The sequence below is a fragment of the Pecten maximus genome, chromosome 1 (genome assembly GCF_902652985.1).
Source record: "Pecten maximus chromosome 1, xPecMax1.1, whole genome shotgun sequence".
In the NCBI taxonomy this organism is placed as follows: domain Eukaryota; kingdom Metazoa; phylum Mollusca; class Bivalvia; order Pectinida; family Pectinidae; genus Pecten; species Pecten maximus.
In genome coordinates this window covers 33766845-33785339 of record NC_047015.1, presented here as the reverse complement: position 1 = coordinate 33785339, position 18495 = coordinate 33766845, and the positions used below count along the sequence as shown (strand labels likewise).

General features: G+C 35.5%; 1 protein-coding gene across 1 annotated transcript in view; it reads right to left on the bottom strand.

The window, feature by feature from the left end:
• The window catches only part of LOC117330984 (regulator of G-protein signaling 6-like), a 61929-nt gene that overhangs the window by 139 nt on the left and 43295 nt on the right, over nucleotides 1-18495 (bottom strand). Inside the window, exons 8-14 of the mRNA XM_033889583.1 lie at nucleotides 10682-10783; nucleotides 9655-9716; nucleotides 7051-7170; nucleotides 6422-6625; nucleotides 6100-6198; nucleotides 5565-5699; nucleotides 695-931 (exon numbers count right to left, since the gene is read on the bottom strand). Of these exons, the coding sequence (XP_033745474.1) occupies nucleotides 695-931; nucleotides 5565-5699; nucleotides 6100-6198; nucleotides 6422-6625; nucleotides 7051-7170; nucleotides 9655-9716; nucleotides 10682-10783 (959 nt within the window). The remainder of the gene's footprint in view (nucleotides 1-694; nucleotides 932-5564; nucleotides 5700-6099; nucleotides 6199-6421; nucleotides 6626-7050; nucleotides 7171-9654; nucleotides 9717-10681; nucleotides 10784-18495) is intronic.

Sequence of the window (18495 nt, the reverse complement as noted above, 5' to 3'; positions counted from 1 at the left end):
CAGTCAACTAAAGGGAAATAAAGTAGGTGGAAAGGGAGGTAAATGAAATGTCTACGGAGATTGGAGTTGGGCCTTATATATACCAGTAGTGGGATATACTGTATACAGCCTAGAATTCAGCCTGTGTTATTTTTTTACGATTTCACCACAAAATTGCATAAATATGTATTTTTAAGATGGTATCATAGGAGATTAGCATTTACTAAGTGCTTCATGAGCTGGAACCTCTAAACTTGATAAATCAAGAAATTGATAATTACATAGATTTCACAGAGAACAGTTTGGTCCACGTCTGTGTTTTTTTAAATGATTAGTTCTTATTGCCAATATACTCTTCAAGTAGCTGCAAAATGTCTAAAACTGAAAATGGTTTTGCTGCATTGTTGAATTTGTAGTTAAGTACGACTGAAAAAGCTCAAAAATAACACTGCCCTGAAAATAAATGGGTAAGAAGGTTCTTATTTAACTGGACCAATTAAGGGAATCACCAACATGTCAAAACTAACAATATGATATAAGAAGTGAAGGTGAAAATATCCATAAACTAAACTATCCATAAACTAAACAAAGTATGAAAATAAATCATTGCATTCGGATACAATAATCAACAAAATTCAATAATGCATGATTAAGAAACACAAAACTGTGATGCTCAGATTTTTGTGACAAAGATTTACACAGCTAGGCGACTTACCCCTGGGAAAGGACCGATTTGTGGGTGTTGCCGAGTTCCTTTAGGTCACTGGTGCTGTACGAGTGATGAGGTCCAGACATATGTACTGGGGAGTCACCACCACTCACGTCGGAGCTCACATCACGTGATCGGTCGCTGGAGTTACTGTCCCGGCGCCTCGCCACCTTGGGACTCGGAGTTGTCGGTCTCTGCTGGGGCTGTGCCTGTTGTTTACTCTTGTTACTCCAGCTAAAGAATCTATAACGGAATGAAAGCATGGCCGTCACATAATGGTACAATAAACAGGAGGTTCCTGACCACCCAGGAGTTTAGTCTGTACGTCACATATACAAATGTATATTACATATATTACAGATCAAAACAACACTGATTTCATGACTGGGTTTTGGCATTCATAGAAACATATTAATATAATCAGTCACATGTTAGAATCATAAAAGGGAGGTAGATTGTATATGTATATATACACAAACATTTACAACATCATCTTCATCGATAAATATGATTAAATATTTCTCCACATATTACATTTCAATTACAGCATGCATACTGTTAATACCATCTTACAGTACATACCCTACTAACATGTCTTCTGTATAATGCATGCATTCTCTTATTGAGGGTGGCCTTTGACAGACTTAAATTTTATTTTGTTATTTCAAGTTATAATTAATCATATTAGTCATAATAAGTACCTTGCTAAGCTTTCCCAATGGAGAATGCTGACCAAGATTTCTACCCAATAAAGATAGAATGACTCAGCACTTCTCCATTGGAGAGGAGTACCTACCAAGTATTAGTTAGGGGTTTCATACCTCACTGCTCCAATACTTAGATTTGATCTCAGGGCATTTGTATTATAAAAAAAAGAAAGCTTATCTACTATATTATTGCTAGTTATCATGATACTTGTATTCATAAATTTTTCAAAATTACTGAGAATATCTTCAAAATGTTCTGTCTAAAATTGAGAGCAACAATTGGTTGCTTTATTATATAATGTACAAATACAGAAGAAAAACATAATTTAAACTTAAAAAAGACAAACAAAATCTTATACATAGTAGAAAAGTGGTGGTAGAATCTACCTTAGAACTACATCTACAATGTACTATATAACACAAACAAACTGTTGTGTCTAATTTGTTTCCCTTTGTTTAATAGTGTATCTACAACCATCAATTGCACATTTCTCCTGGAAGAACATCCAAGTTTATTCATAAAAACTTAATATAAAGTTTGAATAAATATTTTCACAAGCTATACTTTAAAGGATCTGATCACATGTTCTGGACTAGAAGTGTTTTGAAGTAAACGTTTGATGGACGCTGTACAGCACACCAGGATATCAGCTCAAAGGCCCTCTAAACCAAGTGAGCTATTTAAAGGAAAGAAGGGGTTTCGAAAACTATAAAATATGTTTTCAATTACTTGTGTAAAATGTGTTTTTTTTTAAATATGTCTAACCTTCTCGTGTAAATAGCAAACTTAGCTTACTATCAATACATGTACATGTAATACCAAGACTCTCATGAATTTGAGGAAACTGGTTTGATGTTATAAGTCAAATGTACAAATAAGCTGATAAATTTGATATGTTAAATTTAGGTAACTTGAGTTCTTTCAACCTCAGTTTATAATTTCTTTAAATGCATCAATAAAATGAACATGTAATAATCAAAAGATTTATAGCTGCTGTCAAGATGTGAAATATCTGTAAATATGATAAAGATAAAAGCACATGAAGAAAAAAAATCAAATTTGAGTAAAACATTTGTGTTTCTAAACATGTCAAATAAAAATGCATCCTAGTGCCTCACACAAGACAAAAAAAACACACTAGCCATTACTTAAATCAACAATAAATGCAGTAAAATTCAAAATAAATCAGTGATTCATTCAAAGTCTCAAAAACATACACATCTGTAGAGTGGAGAACTGTATAGGTGGCACAAAAATCGATCACAGGAGAAAGTTGAGATCACGCGACATATCAGGTACAAAATGGAACGAGTTTGAATGAGGCAAAAAATGCACACAATACACACGGAGAAGGAAAACATTACAAACATGATCATTGTAATCAACTAAAATACAGATTTTTTAACACACGTCCACCAAGAGGTGGCTACATAGGAAAGACTTGGTAGTCAGAACCACACACACAGGTGACGGCACACATTATGTGGCCGAAATGCTTACATCCTTTTTAACGTTGCATAATCGCCACTGTAAATATTGTCAATAAAGCAAATTAAATTCTGTAAAATATTCATGTTTAAAGTTTAGCTTATTTGTGGAATAATACAAACATTTTCTAAGAGCCAACATGGAAAATCTATGACTCTTTTTTTTTCATTTCACAAAGAAATTAATAAATAATATACATTCTATAAGCACTAGGCAACAGGCAAACGCCTACATAATCCTTCTCCTTAAGGGTTGACTAATAAATTATGCAACAAAGATTTGCAAAAATGAATATCAGATCTGCAGTGACCTATACACAGTGAAAGTTATCTCCCTTACAACCGTTTGAAATATTCAGATCGTGAACAATGATTGTACCAAACTCTGGTATTCGGTTGCTGGGATGTAGACCTCCTGTTTGATTGGCTTCCTTGATGTTACTACAGTAAAACATTTCTTGGTTGCTTACACCGAAAAATACTTTCTTCGTGTTAATTCTGAAAACTTTATTATTTCTGAATATGATTTGTCGATTAAGTACTGTTTCCAGATGTAAAATTTTCCAAATCTCTTTCAATATATGAAGCTTTCCCGTTGGACAATAACAAGAGAAACTCCCAACATTTAAAAGGAAAACTCAACTTCTAGATATGAAAACAAAATATTCAATATCCAGATACTTTTCTGGAGAACTCATTCTTACAGACTAACATTTAGATGTCAACTCAAATTTACATATACCGATGTTGTTCTGTGTCTCCATAAGAAATCCCAATTCTACTGACAAATTCTGGATGAATACCCCAAAATACCAATATATCTGGTTACATACATACCATATTTATCACCCCCTAGTCTAAAGTATTACAGTTTGGAGAGGGCTTATTTGTGAATCACTTTTAGTTCACTGTTTTAAAACTGATTAATCTGCAAAAATGAAGAAGGGGCTTATTTGTGGGCAGGGGTTTATTTGCAGATAAATACAGTATGCAACTAAGCATTTCATGCAAGCAGTAGAGTATAAAATAACAACAAGTCTGAAATAAACTTTTATCTAGTGAATTTCTACTCTGGTGGCTTGATAACAACTTGTGACATTAACTAACAACAAGCATGATGTTGTTTTCATTAAGATTGATCTCCTAAAATGCTTTAAAATTTTTTTTTTCAAAATCATAATCAACTGATAATTCTTAATTTTCAACGGAGGTATTTTTTTTTCAAATTATGTAACCTGAAAGATATTTAGCATGTTTCATAGCACAAAGCCGATTTGGAAAGAAGACAAATGTCATATTTATAAGGTAGCATATATACTAAAGCTTAATACATGATGCATCATAGTACACAGCACACCTTAAATGTCAAAAGCGAGTTTATAAATTATGAAGCTTTGTTATATGACCTTGATTTTTGCCATTTTCTTATTGGTCAAAACTCTCCGAGAGGTCTTGACATAATGCATTGTTGATCTGAAACTGGCGAATTCCTGGACGAGAGGTTAATATCATAGAATGATAACCTGGACTAAAATAGTAACAGGGAATTTCCCGAGTCTTAAGTAATTTTTCAACCAATCCCACTAAAGTATTATTGATCACTGGGCTTTAAAAACTGTATATAAATGGCAGTCGCAACTCTGCCCGGGCTTGATAAACATTTTAACTTGGATACTGATCTACAAAATATTATAAAAAACATACATTGAAAAACACCAAAATCGGCAAGTACACGTAGTCTAATAGACGTTGACTAATCTAACTGGTAAGATATCATAGCCCTTTCAGTGAAGCTGAGGAATGTGATAACTGGTATGTATACTCTTAGTCATTTTGGGTAAATGAAAAGCTTCAATTTAATGCCAATAACTCAATATAATTCACATGTTTCTTGTTTTATTAGATCTTTTTAATCAATACGAATAATGCTAATCTTAATTACTTCATGTGTTAAAGTCAGAATTTATATAACAAAACTGGTATTATAAAGTATTGTTTCATATAACAAAACAGTTACTGACTTTGGTTAGTTAGGTAAGGAGATATTCACCAAGGCCAGAGGAAAGGGGAAATATAACATTTCGAAGGTCAACTATTCCTTTTATTAACCTAAACAAAGTCAATCACTGCATAATATTACTTGTAAAAGATCTGCAGCCAAATTCATGCTCCTAGGAAACTTTCATGCATATCGCCTCATTATATAATGATACAAATTTGATGGATAATTGCCAATACACTTCCTGATAAGGATATTTATAAACCTACCAAGAACTATCTTGCAGACAAGATGCTTTTATTTGGCCATGAATACCATAAATCAATGTATGTATTATATATAGTATAAATTGCTGTACACATTATGGAATAACCAGTCTGACATCCTTACTTCATTGTAGCCGAGTATGGAAAACTGCAAATAGGTACGAAATTTATGAAAATTAAGATTACTGAAAACAATACACAAGGTCTCAGGATAAATGGTACCAAACTGAAGAGGTGGAGAAATATAAAGTTGGTGATTTAGGAGCCAGAACCAATGAACCTACCCCATCATTACTAATGGTTTATCATTTTTAAGTGGATTAACATTTGTATGTTGGAAACACTCGATAGTTCCATATAGATCTAAAAAGTCACATACAAATATGAATGAGTATTGACAGAGGAACGGTACTCACTTTCTCTTGGTAAATGGGTGTTGCTTAGCCTGAACCAGTAACTGTTTGTAATGATCCGATCTTAGGTAACGTGCATAACTATCCTTCTTCATCAAGTTATAGATATGTTCCTGGGCTGGGTCATACGCGTAACGACTACAAAGGAAAAAAGGTTTTTTTCTTTTGTTTCAGTATTATGCTTACATTTCAGAGATTAACCCATGGTTATATTTCAGAGATTAACCCATGATTATATTTCAAGAACTGATTTTTTTTCTTTCTAATATTGCACTTAAATGTATCAAGTAGTTTTCAAAAATGCAAATTTTATTCCATGGATTCATCTACATAATGTATATCCAGTAAAATTGATTATCATTTGTTCATTTTTATACATAAAGACAGTTAACATTCACTTTTATATCATAATTATTCAATCAATCAGAAATTAGTGTACATAATTATAATGCATTTAAAAAAAAGTGGCCGATTATCTAGCATTCAATTGAAAAAGATAGACTTAAATACAGGTATTTGATGAAATTAATCATCTAACCTTCGAGGCCCAAACTTTTCCTTTAAATTTTTATGTACTTGCTCCATGGTTTTAGAATCAACATTAACCTCACAGTTAGCTCCCTTCTCTAGGAATTCTCTGAGAAAAGAAAGCATAATCTGTTATCAAGTTTACTCACATAAATATCTCAATAATATCTCTAAATAAATATCATTAAAACATTGAATAATTTTTTGTTAAATAGATATCACACATTATACTATATCTACACTTTCTAGCCATATTCATATTATCATACAATACATAATGAGAATTAACTTCACTACTACACATATAACACTTTCTAACACGTGTTACATACCTGTAGATCTGTTCCATGCGCTCCTTGAGTTCTTTATATGGGCAATCCTTGAGTTTTTCTACTTCATTCCAGAAGCGTATATTTTCCTGACTGTATTCTTTTTCTAAATACTTCTCAAATTCTGACAATCCAGTCTGATCAGAGACAAGTTCATAGAAGCTAAAGCTCCACTTCTTTACTCGCAATTCTGTCGGAATTGGAACCCTATGAAAGCAACATAAATACAGGTAACTCTGAACAAACAGTAAACATATTGTAGATACTGGACCCTACAGATAAAACACATAACTCTATATCATTACTAGCTTTTGGAGTCAGCTGACTAATAATATGGAAATAAATTAATCTGAAAATTTGACAGAGTGCCTTTATAATAACTATTTCAGAGTATAATTTCATATCAATTTCAACATTTTTAATCAAAGAATTCAATCAAATTGCTTGCTTTTACAGAGTGTGGTTATCAACTCAATGTTGTGTGGTAGTAGTGTTTGGAGTTATATTTTCACTTGCAAAACCCGTTATTTTGATATTTTTGGACACATGTTCAATACTGTAACTTTTAGTATGTCAAATTATCAGTTATAATTATGTTGAATAAAAATTTTGTTAACATATGTGTATCTTACAGGGTTTTATTTAGTTCCCACATGGTTGGGTCGTCCGTGATCCAAGGGTTACTAGGCTGTGCTGCACTCGGCTCAAGAAACGGGTCATACTCATGATACTGGGTCCATCGTGTACAATAACTGACAAACAAAATCATCATATCAATCCAACGCACAATTCATGTTAATTTTGTTTTTACTGATATTTTTTTTATTATAAATTTGAAGATACAAAAATATATATATTTTTGGAAATCATGAAACCAAAGTATTTTTTTTATATCGATAATTGTATATTATTTTTAAGGTATGTATTCTTAATCAAAGGGCCAAACGTCAGGGTCTGAGGTAATATAATAATAAATTTAAAATTGGATTTTATCGTCAGACAGCTACATTTGTATCAGATGAAATATCTTAATCTGGTTATTCGTATTCTATAAATATTCAAGAAAACATGTATAACATATTTATCTGCTGACAACTTTCCAATAGCTGAGCATAGTTCTTTCCCTATTTCTTTAATGCTTGTGGAAGATTATTGATATACTCCTGAATCAGTAAAGCTGCCTGTAAATTCTGAAAAAAAAAATTAACTGAAGGACAAATCGGTCTATTAACAGTTACATATGTACACAGCCTAAGTTTTTTATCTATACTATAAGATGTGAATTAGGCCTAGCAAACATCTATTTTATGACCTCTTCTCTAGTAACATTGAAAATGCAAATATTTTAACTCCAATAGAAAACTGCGGTCGCGTTGTTGGTCACGCTGTCCGACGAGACATATATAGGCCTACAGTTTTGACAAACAAGACACCAGTACATCAGTCACGGATCATAATCGTTTGTTTCTTTTCAAATAAACAAATAATAATCTTATTTAATAAAATCCTCATGTAAAACAGCAATGTAGTTTGTTAGAACTTGCCTTCAATTCCTGTTGATATTTCTTGCGTATTCTAGCGACATATAAACAAATATGAAACTGCGAACAGTCCCTGTTTAGTTACATTAGACATAACCGCCATATTGGCCAATTAGTGATGATCACGTGATTAGTCACGTGACAGCTGATCTGAAGTTATCCTGTGGAATGTTTGGCTGCAAAGCTATTTATAGAATTGTAAACATTTGACTACGTAAACACGGTTGGTTTTAGGCTTATATGAAATATTCCTGCATATGAACTCAAGATTAACATATGAGTCTAAGACATGGATAGTTTCTCTGTGAACGCATGTAAATTTCCATCAGTGTTTCCACGACGATCAAACTGAATTTTTTACTTTAGTTTTCAATGCATGATTGAGACAGAACTACGTAATCCTATGCCAACAAAATTGCATATACTGGTGAGGAAAAGGTTTTTATATGTATAATTTAAAATAGTCTAGAACACCAAACATTCATATTTCATTTTAAATAATTGCAGTAAACACAGGGAACCATCAGTTAAATCGTGTTGATAATAGCAGTCAAAATAGGAACTATATTAGGCTGCGGATGTATATCATTTGTATTACAGAAAAGAGAAGTTGTTAGCCGGAAACAAAAGTGTGACTAACAAAATTTACCCACCACGACTATAACGGCAGGTGCCAAAGGCATCCTGACGTTAAAAATGTCATTCTATTGCGAATAATATTGTAAAAATAGAACTCGTTGAAATAAAATAAGAAATACAAACATCTTAACAGTTTTAGTTACCACACAGAAAAGAACAACAACAAAGGGAAGATAAGCATGTGTCAAGGGCAGCCAGTGACAGGAAAAAGCCAATCATAGAGGTTATATTGTCTGAAATAGGGGCCAGTCATAGAGGTTATATTGTCTGAAATAAGGGCCAGTCATAGAGGTTATATTTCTTAAATAGGGGCCACTTCATGTAACCAAATTATTTCCTTTTTATCCCACAGCAAATAAATTAATTCATCAATTAATTGTTATCAGACACAAGTCACAGTGGTGTAATTAAATAAGAAAAACTTGACAATGGTAAAATCTAATATACAGACATGAGTCAGACACTGATTAGTTTATCCTTCTAGGTTGTAACAAGCAGGCTCATGCACCACCAGATTACGTACACCTCATTCAATGGTTATAGATCTCACGCCTGAGAAAATACTTCTTGTACAAAAACTTCAATATATAGAGGATATCTAACAGTGTCTTCAGTAATACCAAATATATTTCACGAGTGGGGCTAATATTTTGATATTTTTCACGAGTGCGCAGCACAAGTGAAAAATATCAAAATATTAGCCGCACGAGTGAAATATATTTGGTTTTACTGAAGACACTGTTAGATATTCTGTTTATTACATTTTTTATCAACGAAAACCCTACCCTGTATGCTAACTAGGACTACAGCGATAATTTGTAAACAAAAAAGTAGTTTCCCCTGTCCAGGTGCTGACATCTATGTCGGGCTTTCTGATTGGTCAATTATTTTGGTATTTTCTAATCATTAATTTGATTGGTCAAATCAGCAAAAGTGATATTCTTCACTAGTGAAAAATATCACTTTTATAGAATGAATAATTTTTGATATTTCACTGGTAAAAATGTAATAAAATAAGCATAATAATCATCTGTTTATGAAACAAAAACTATATACCATTCAAATGCCTTTGAAAATTTCATCCTTGGCCTGTCCATGGACTTTTTCAGGAAAGTAATCTATAAAATAAAACAATAAAGGCTAAACAGCTTGAATGGTAGATAGAAGGATATCTTGCACAAAGATGAAATGGTTCTTTTTTAAAAAACAATTAACCATATTTATCCATCAAATATTAGCTCACTCCTTTATGTTAAAATTCAGTATTAAAGTTTGAGGGATTAACATTTGTGAACTACTTTTAGCTTTAGTTACTATCTTAAAATTACCAACTTACTATATCAACTCTCACCTCTTGTCTGTACCAGTCCTTGTTTGTACACCTAACTATATCAACTCTCACCTCTTGTCTGTACCAGTCCTTGTTTTTCTGTTCCAATATAACTACAGATGTACACCTAACTATATCAACTCTCACCTCTTGTCTGTTCCAGTCCTTGTTTTTCTGTTCCAATATAACTACAGATGTTCACCTAACTATACCAACTCTCACCTCTTGTCTGTACCAGTCCTTGTTTGTACACCTAACTATATCAACTCTCACCTCTTGTCTGTACCAGTCCTTGTTTGTACACCTAACTATACCAACTCTCACCTCTTGTCTGTACCAGTCATTGTTTGTACACCTAACTATATCAACTCTCACCTCTTGTCTGTACCAGTCCTTGTTTTTCTGTTCCAGTATAACTACATATGTACACCAAACTATATCAACTCTCACCTCTTGTCTGTACCAGTCCTTGTTTGTACACCTAACTATACCAACTCTCACCTCTTGTCTGTACCAGTCCTTGTTTGTACACCTAACTATACCAACTCTCACCTCTTGTCTGTACCAGTCCTTGTTTGTACACCTAACTATATCAACTCTCACCTCTTGTCTGTACCAGTCCTTGTTTTTCTGTTCCAGTATAACTATAGATATACACCTTACTATATCAACTCTCACCTCTTGTCTGTACCAGTCCTTGTTTTTCTGTTCCAATATAACTATAGATATACACCTTACTATATTAACTCTCACCTCTTGTCTGTACCAGTCCTTGTTTTTCTTTTTTCTAGCTATCATTTGGTTTGGTTGTATGTTTCTCTTGGGTCCCTCCTCCAAGCAGTTTACCTGGGATTTCTGAAACAAAGCCAGGACATTCATATAATTTATCTCTTTAGCTGAGTTAGTAGGACATACTCCACTTCCAGGAGAGTCTAACTGAATCAGTAGGACATACTCCCCTTCAATGAGAGTCTAACTGAATCAGTAGGACATACTCCCCTTCAATGAGAGTCTAACTGAATCAGTAGGACATACTTCCCTTCCATGGGAGTCTAACTGAATCAGTAGGACATACTCCTTTTCCATGGGAGTCTAACTGAATCAGTAGGACATACTCCTCTTCAATGAGAGTCTAACTGAATCAGTAGGACATACTTCCCTTCCATGGGAGTCTTAACTGAATCAGTAGGACATACTTCCCTTCCATGGGAGTCTAACTGAATCAGTAGGACATACTCCCCTTCAATGAGAGTCTAACTGAATCAGTAGGACATACTCCCCTTCCATGGAAGTCTAACTGAATCAGTAGGACATACTCCTCTTCCATGGGAGTCTTATTCTTCTTCCATGAAAGTCTAACTGAATCAGTAGGATATACTCCCCTTCCATGGGAGCCTAGCTAAGTCAGTGGGACATACTTCCCTTCCATGGGAGTCTAATTGAATCAGTAGGACATACTCCTCTTCCATGGGAATCTAACTAAGTCAGCAAACTATCTTACAAGACTAACACTTTCCTGAATGAGCTGTTTTACAAGACTAACATTCTCTTGAATGAACAAACTATCTTACAAGATTAAGACTCTCCTGAATGAACTTACTATCTTACAAGATTAAGACTCTCCTGAATTAGCTATCTTACAAGATTAAGACTCTCCTGAATGAACTTACTATCTTACAAGATTAAGACACTCCTGAGTTAGCTATCTTACAAGATTAAGACTCTCCTGAATGAGCTTACTATCTTACAAGATTAAGACTCTCCTGAATGAGCTTACTATCTTACAAGATTAAGACTCTCCTGAATTAGCTATCTTACAAGATTAAGACTCTCCTGAGTTAGCTATCTTAAAGACTAACACTCTCCTGAATGAACTTACTATCTTACAAGATTAAGACTCTCCTGAATGAGCAAACTCATTTACAGTATAATGTTTAATCAACTCTTACATCATCAGCCTATTCGCTTGCATTTATTGTTGTGTGGAAACGTAGACCTGACGACCGTTGAAAATGAATTCATTTTTCGAACAGTTCAAAATTTTATTCAATTTAGTGACCGTTTCTAATTCATGCATTCGTGTGAACATCTATATCTCTATGTTTATTCTAACTTTAACCTATGTCTTACTTAGAATATGTAATTTGATAATGTTTATATTGTAATATGTTCATATGATGATATGTTAATTCACCAGTATAATTAATTTCGAATGCGTGGTACACGGACAAGAAACCTAGGAAGGAAAAGCTTGATATAAGAGAATGTTCCATGGATTGTGTTTACTACGAACAATTGATAAGTGACCTGTTTTGAATGTGTAGCTAGATAGTGCCACGTATTATTATTTATTATTACTCTGGCCTAACAATTAATAATTTGTGCACATTATTCATGAACATTTCACTTAGTAAATTTATAAAAAATATCAATTTTCATCTTCTCATCCTGATTTCTTTACAACTGTCCCTTTTCCTTCCAACTATTTGCTATCTTTCTATATCAATCAATGTAATCATTTTGTGTCGTTATCACACTTTCTGTAACATATATTTGTGGAGAGGGCTTTTTCTAAGTTGTAATAACTTGTGCCCGATCCTTTTGTTTATAACAATAAAATATTTTCAAATCAAAAAACTCATTTACAAGATTAAGACTCATCTGAATGAGCTCTCTTATAAGACTAATGCTTTCTTGAAAGAGCTTACTATCTTACAAGATTAAGACTCTCCTGAATTAGCTATCTTACAAGATTAAGACTCTCCTGAATGAACAAATTATCTTACAAGATTAAGAATCTCCTGAATGAGCCAGCTATCTTGATGAGCTTTGGTGGCTAGCAGTTTTCCAATGTGAAACATACATAATGCAGACACAGTATTTGACTATGTTTGGACTCTGTCAACATTTTATTACACACTCAATTCTTATTAACTTCAAAACTTCTAAGCAGAGCTAACAGTAATGACCTCTTTTTTGTAAAATCTTAATTATGATAAACCACAGAAATCCAAAACAGAATTTTTTTTCTTATTAGAATAATTAAATCCAAGTCATTGAATAAGGAGAGTTACTGTAATGAACAAAACTTTGGAACAAGCAACAAACATTTGTTCCCTGACCTGACTGAGTTGTATACAGATTTTTAGCAGAAACACTTCCTCAAACTGACATACATGTAGATACCCAAACATTGCAGCCACTGTTTCATTAAAACCAGTAGACCATACTGAACATGTCTTTTATCACATTTACAAAATTACATTGAAGGCGATTTTTTTTGTTAGATATATACAGACAGTCTTTCTGTGATGGGCAGACAACCTTGTACATTCTCACATATGACCTAGGAATCAAACCCTGCTTAGCTTGGTGAAGGGCCAGCATGCTATCCATTGTGCCACCCAGAAACCCATGAAAGATCATTAAACAGTATACAAAGCTAGGCTTGATTGTGTTTATACTAGGATACAATTGCATGAGAGTATGGGATGGGGCCACAGTGAGGACTACTGGGGGCTAATGTTGTATACATGTACAGGGCCACAGTGAGGACTACTGGGGGCTAATGTTGTATACATGTACAGGGCCACAGTGAGGACTACTGGGGGCTAATGTTGTATACATGTACAGGGCCACAGTGAGGACTAGTTGGGGAGTACTGTGTATACATGTACAGGGCCACAGTGAGGACTACTGGCCATGGGAGTACTGTGTATACATGTACAGGGCCACAGTGAGGACTACTGGGGAGTACTGTGTATACATGTACAGGGCCACAGTGAGGACTACTGGGGGGGGGGGGGGGGGGGGGGGGGGTACTGTTGTATACATGTACAGGGCCACAGTGAGGACTAGTTGGGGGTAATGTTGTATACATGTACAAGGCCACAGTGAGGACTACTGGGGGGGTACTGTTTTATACATGTACAGGGCCACAGTGAGGACTACTGGGGGGTACTGTTTTATACATGTACAGGGCCACAGTGAGGACTACTGGGGGGGTACTGTTTTATACATGTACAGGGCCACAGTGAGGACTACTGGGGGGGTACTGTTTTATACATGTACAGGGCCACAGTGAGGACTACTGGGGGGGTACTGTTTTATACATGTACAGGGCCACAGTGAGGACTACTTGGGGGTAATGTTGTATACATGTACAAGGCCACAGTGAGGACTACTTGGGGGTAATGTTGTATACATGTACAGGGCGACAGTGAGGACTACTTGGGGGTGCTGTTGTATACATGTACAGGGCCACTGTGATGACTACTTGGGGGTGCTGTTTTATACATGTACAGGGCCACAGTGAGGACTACTTGGGGGTGCTGTTGTATACATGTACAGGGCCACAGTGAGGACTACTTGGGGGTGCTGTTGTATACATGTACAGGGCCACAGTGAGGACTACTTGGGGGTGCTGTTGTATACATGTACAGGGCCACAGTACATGTACAGGGCCACTGTGATGACTACTTTACAGGGCCACTGTGATGACTACTGTACAGGGCCACTGTAATGACTACTTGGGGGTAATGTTGAGTTGTACATGTACAGGGCCACTGTGATGACTACTTTACAGGGCCACTGTGATGACTACTTGGGGGTAATGTTGAGTTGTACATGTACAGGGCCACTGTGATGACTACAGTGGCTAATGTTGAGTTGTACATGTACATGGCCACAGTGATGACTACAGTGGCTAATGTTGAGTTGTACATGAACAGGGCTGATGATTACTACAAGGGCTAGCTATACATGCAGTGATGGCTACAAGGGCTAGTTATACATGTACAGGGCCAGTAATGATTACTTGGGCTTATGTTATACATGTACCATAGTACTGTGCAATAGTACTGCATGAACAAGGGCCCAATGGGCCAGAATCCCTCACCTGCAATGCAGTGATCCTTTCATATAAGGACCCTGCAGTTATTTCAGGATTCTTTTAAGTCTGTTAGTGTATTAAACTCTTGTGAATTTAAATCACGGTTTATTTGACCCCTATGACATTGAATATAGGTCAAGGCTATCATCACAGTATGCTACAGGGCCAATATTAGGTCTCTGGGCCTTTTGGTTATTCAGAAGTCATTAAATATTTTAGCCTATTTGCCTGCTGTGAACTTGAATGTAGGTCAAGGTCATTCATTTGAACAAACTTGGTAGCCCTTTGTCCCAACATGCAACATACATAATATCAACTCCCTTGGACTCTTGTTTATTGAGAAGAAGTTGCTTTTAAGATTTTAACCAATTTGCTCTATGTGACCTTGAATGTAGGTCAACTTAGGTCATTCATTTGAACAGACTTGGTAGCCCTTCATCCCAGAATGCTTCAGGCCCAATACCAGGTCTCTGGGGGTGTTGGTTATTAAGAAGAAGTCAATTAAAGATTTAATCCTATTTGACTCCTGTGACCTTGACTTGGTAGCTCTTAATCACAGCATACTGCAGGCTCAATACAAGGTCTCTGGGACTATTGGTTGTTCAGAAGAAGTTGTTTGAAGACTTAAGCCTATTTACCCCCTGTGACCTTGAATGTAGGTCAAGTTCATTTGAACAAACTTGGTAGTCCTTCACCCACGCATGCGATAGACCCAATATTAACTCCCTGGGACTCTTGGTTATTGAAAAGAAATTGTTTAAAGACGGGCAGGTGAGCTAAAAAAAAACTGGCAAAAAATTATTTTGAATAAAGACATTTATGTTAGTTATTATTTACTATGATGCATGACACCTGTCTCATACTGAAGGTGGTGTGTTGTGTTTATAAAGAACTTCATAGACTTGTCAAGGAACTATATAAAAGCAGTATTCAATGGATGCCAAGAGTTTCAGGGCGACTACAGTGCTGGTTACAGGTCACCCATACTTAAAACAACACAGATTGCCAAAATGTCTTTGACTCTAATTCAGAACAATAGAGATTATTAAAGAGTCTTTGTGGCCAAGAGTTAAGACAGCAGGAATATTCAAATATATGTGTAAATCAGAACATTACAATGGGATCCAATATCTGTATGAACCACAAATCTTCAGCACAATTAGAGTAATCGACAATGTGGAACAGTCTTTGATTTAGTATCAGACAAGATAGATTTATATCAAATAAATGATGTATCATTCATGTTGAACAAACACGTAGTGCTTGACCAAACCAAATATTCCTGTCCAACTCCCACAGCAAAACTAGGATTTATTGAAATAAATTTGTCTGCTGAAAAATAAGTAGTGGTAAGGGTGTTAGAATGTCTATACTTATCAATGGAAACCATCATTGTTCTTCATACAGATTACAGGAGGATGAACAGTATTCATTTCTCAAAAGACCAGCAATTCCTCAGAATCAATACCCTAACCATGTGAAAGCCAAAAAGGAATACAGCGTCTAAATAAACAGCAAAAACTCTCCATACTGGTACTGGCATATCTTCAAACATTGCCCCCCTACTTAGGCTCCTGTCTGAGCAAAATCTTCAATAATAGGGACAACAGTGTGCAAAGTTGTAAAACTGATTTAAATTGAAAATCTTATAGTGATTATAATGTCAGAGACTTTGCATTATTCATTCGTGTGTATATTGCCAGTTACATTGAAACAAAGCTATTTTAATGTACTTTTCAACTTTTCCCCCCATATAATGCCTCATGAGGACTATATACTTGTCCCCCCATATAATACCTAATGAAGACTACATACTTGTCCCTCCATATAATACCTAATGAAGACTATATACTTGTCCCTCCATATAATACCTAATGAAGACTATATATACGGAGGGTTTTTCTGGATCATATTTTTGTTGCAGTTGTCAGTATAAGGAGGGTTTGCTGGACCATAATTTTAATGCAGTTTTCCAGTGTAAGGAGGTTTTTCTGAATCATAATATTGGTGTATTGTCAGTATGAGACAGGTTTTACAGTGTGATTTTGGTTTAGTTTAGTGAGTCTGTAAGAATAGACTGCACAGCTAGTGTATAATTAAGCATTGAACTGTTACCAGATGCTAGTATACAGTCAATATGAATGCAATTTGGGTGACAGAGAAATATAATGTCGTACATTCATATACCCGGTAGATTTTTTTTTGCGGCTGAAACAAAAATACGTTTGAGCAGCCAAATTTTCCACAAGAAATGATATAGTTCCTCATGTCATCATAAACAATCTGTTTTGTGTCAATGTGTGTTCTTTTCACAATATCAGGTGTGGTGTAAGGATATGACCTAATTTGAAATGCCGCTAATTAATATGCAAAACTGACAAATTCGGAAATGTATGGAGATATTTCCTTTCTTTACAATTTATTACAAATCATAACAAAACAAGAGGCCCAGAGGGCCTGTATCGCTCACCTGGATTTCATGAGATATGAAACAAGAATGATGATTAAGTATATTTGTCACTAATATTGCTATGTCAATATAGCATAGGCACTTTATATGGGAAAATGAGGATTTGATGTCAAAAAATGCATTAATCCATGAAATGAAATTAACTTTTGGCACAACCCCATAGGGATGCTACCACACAAATGTGAGTGATATCCATTGCTTAGTTTCAGAAAAGAAGTTGTATAAACCAATTGACCCCTTTTGACCCCGCCTTCTGCACCCCGGGGGGAGTGGGGGTCAGTTCCTTACTTTATAAAATTTTGAATCCCTACCCAATACGATGCTACCAGGCAAATATGAGCGATATCCCTTGCTTAGTTTCAGAGAAGAAGTTGTTCATATCAATTCAGCCAAATTGACCACATTTGGCCCTGCCCCTAAGGCCCCAGGGGGGTCAGCTCCATCATTTGTACAATTTTTAATCCCCACCCCATAGTGATGCTACCAGGCAAATATGAGTGATATCCATCGCTTGGTTTCAGAGCAGAAGTCGTTTATATCAATTCTGTAAAACTGACCCTTTTGGCTCCACCCCTCACACCCCAGGGGGTCAGCCCCGTCATTTGTACAATTTCAAATTCCTACCCCAAGGTGATGCTACCAGGCAAATATGAGAGATATCCATTGCTTGGTTTCAGAGAAGAAGACAATTATATGAATATAGCCCGATTTACCACATTTGGCCCCGCCCCTCAGGCCCCTGGGGGGTCAGTCCCATCATTTGTACAATTTTGAATCCCCACCCCATAGTGATGCTACCAGGCAAATATGAGTGACAGGCATTGCTCGGTTTCAGAGAAGAAGTCGTTTATATCAATAGCACAAAAATGACCCCTTTTGGCCCCGCCCCAGAGGCCCCCAGGGAGTCAGCCCCATCATTTGTACAATTCCGAGTCCCCTACCCATAGGGATGCTTCTGACCAAATTTGGTCAAATTCTGATGTGTGGTTATGAAGAAGAAGTCAATTGTTGACGGACGGACGGACGACAGACGGACGCAACAGTATGGCATAAGCTCACCTTGGTCCTTCGGACCAGGTGAGCTAATAAAAAGTAGGTTTATTCTTTCATTAAATCAAGGCAATAAATTGATAAAAATCAATTTTTCAAGAATATAACAAAACAACTACAAACTACTTCTTATGCGTTATCATTTCCATGACATCG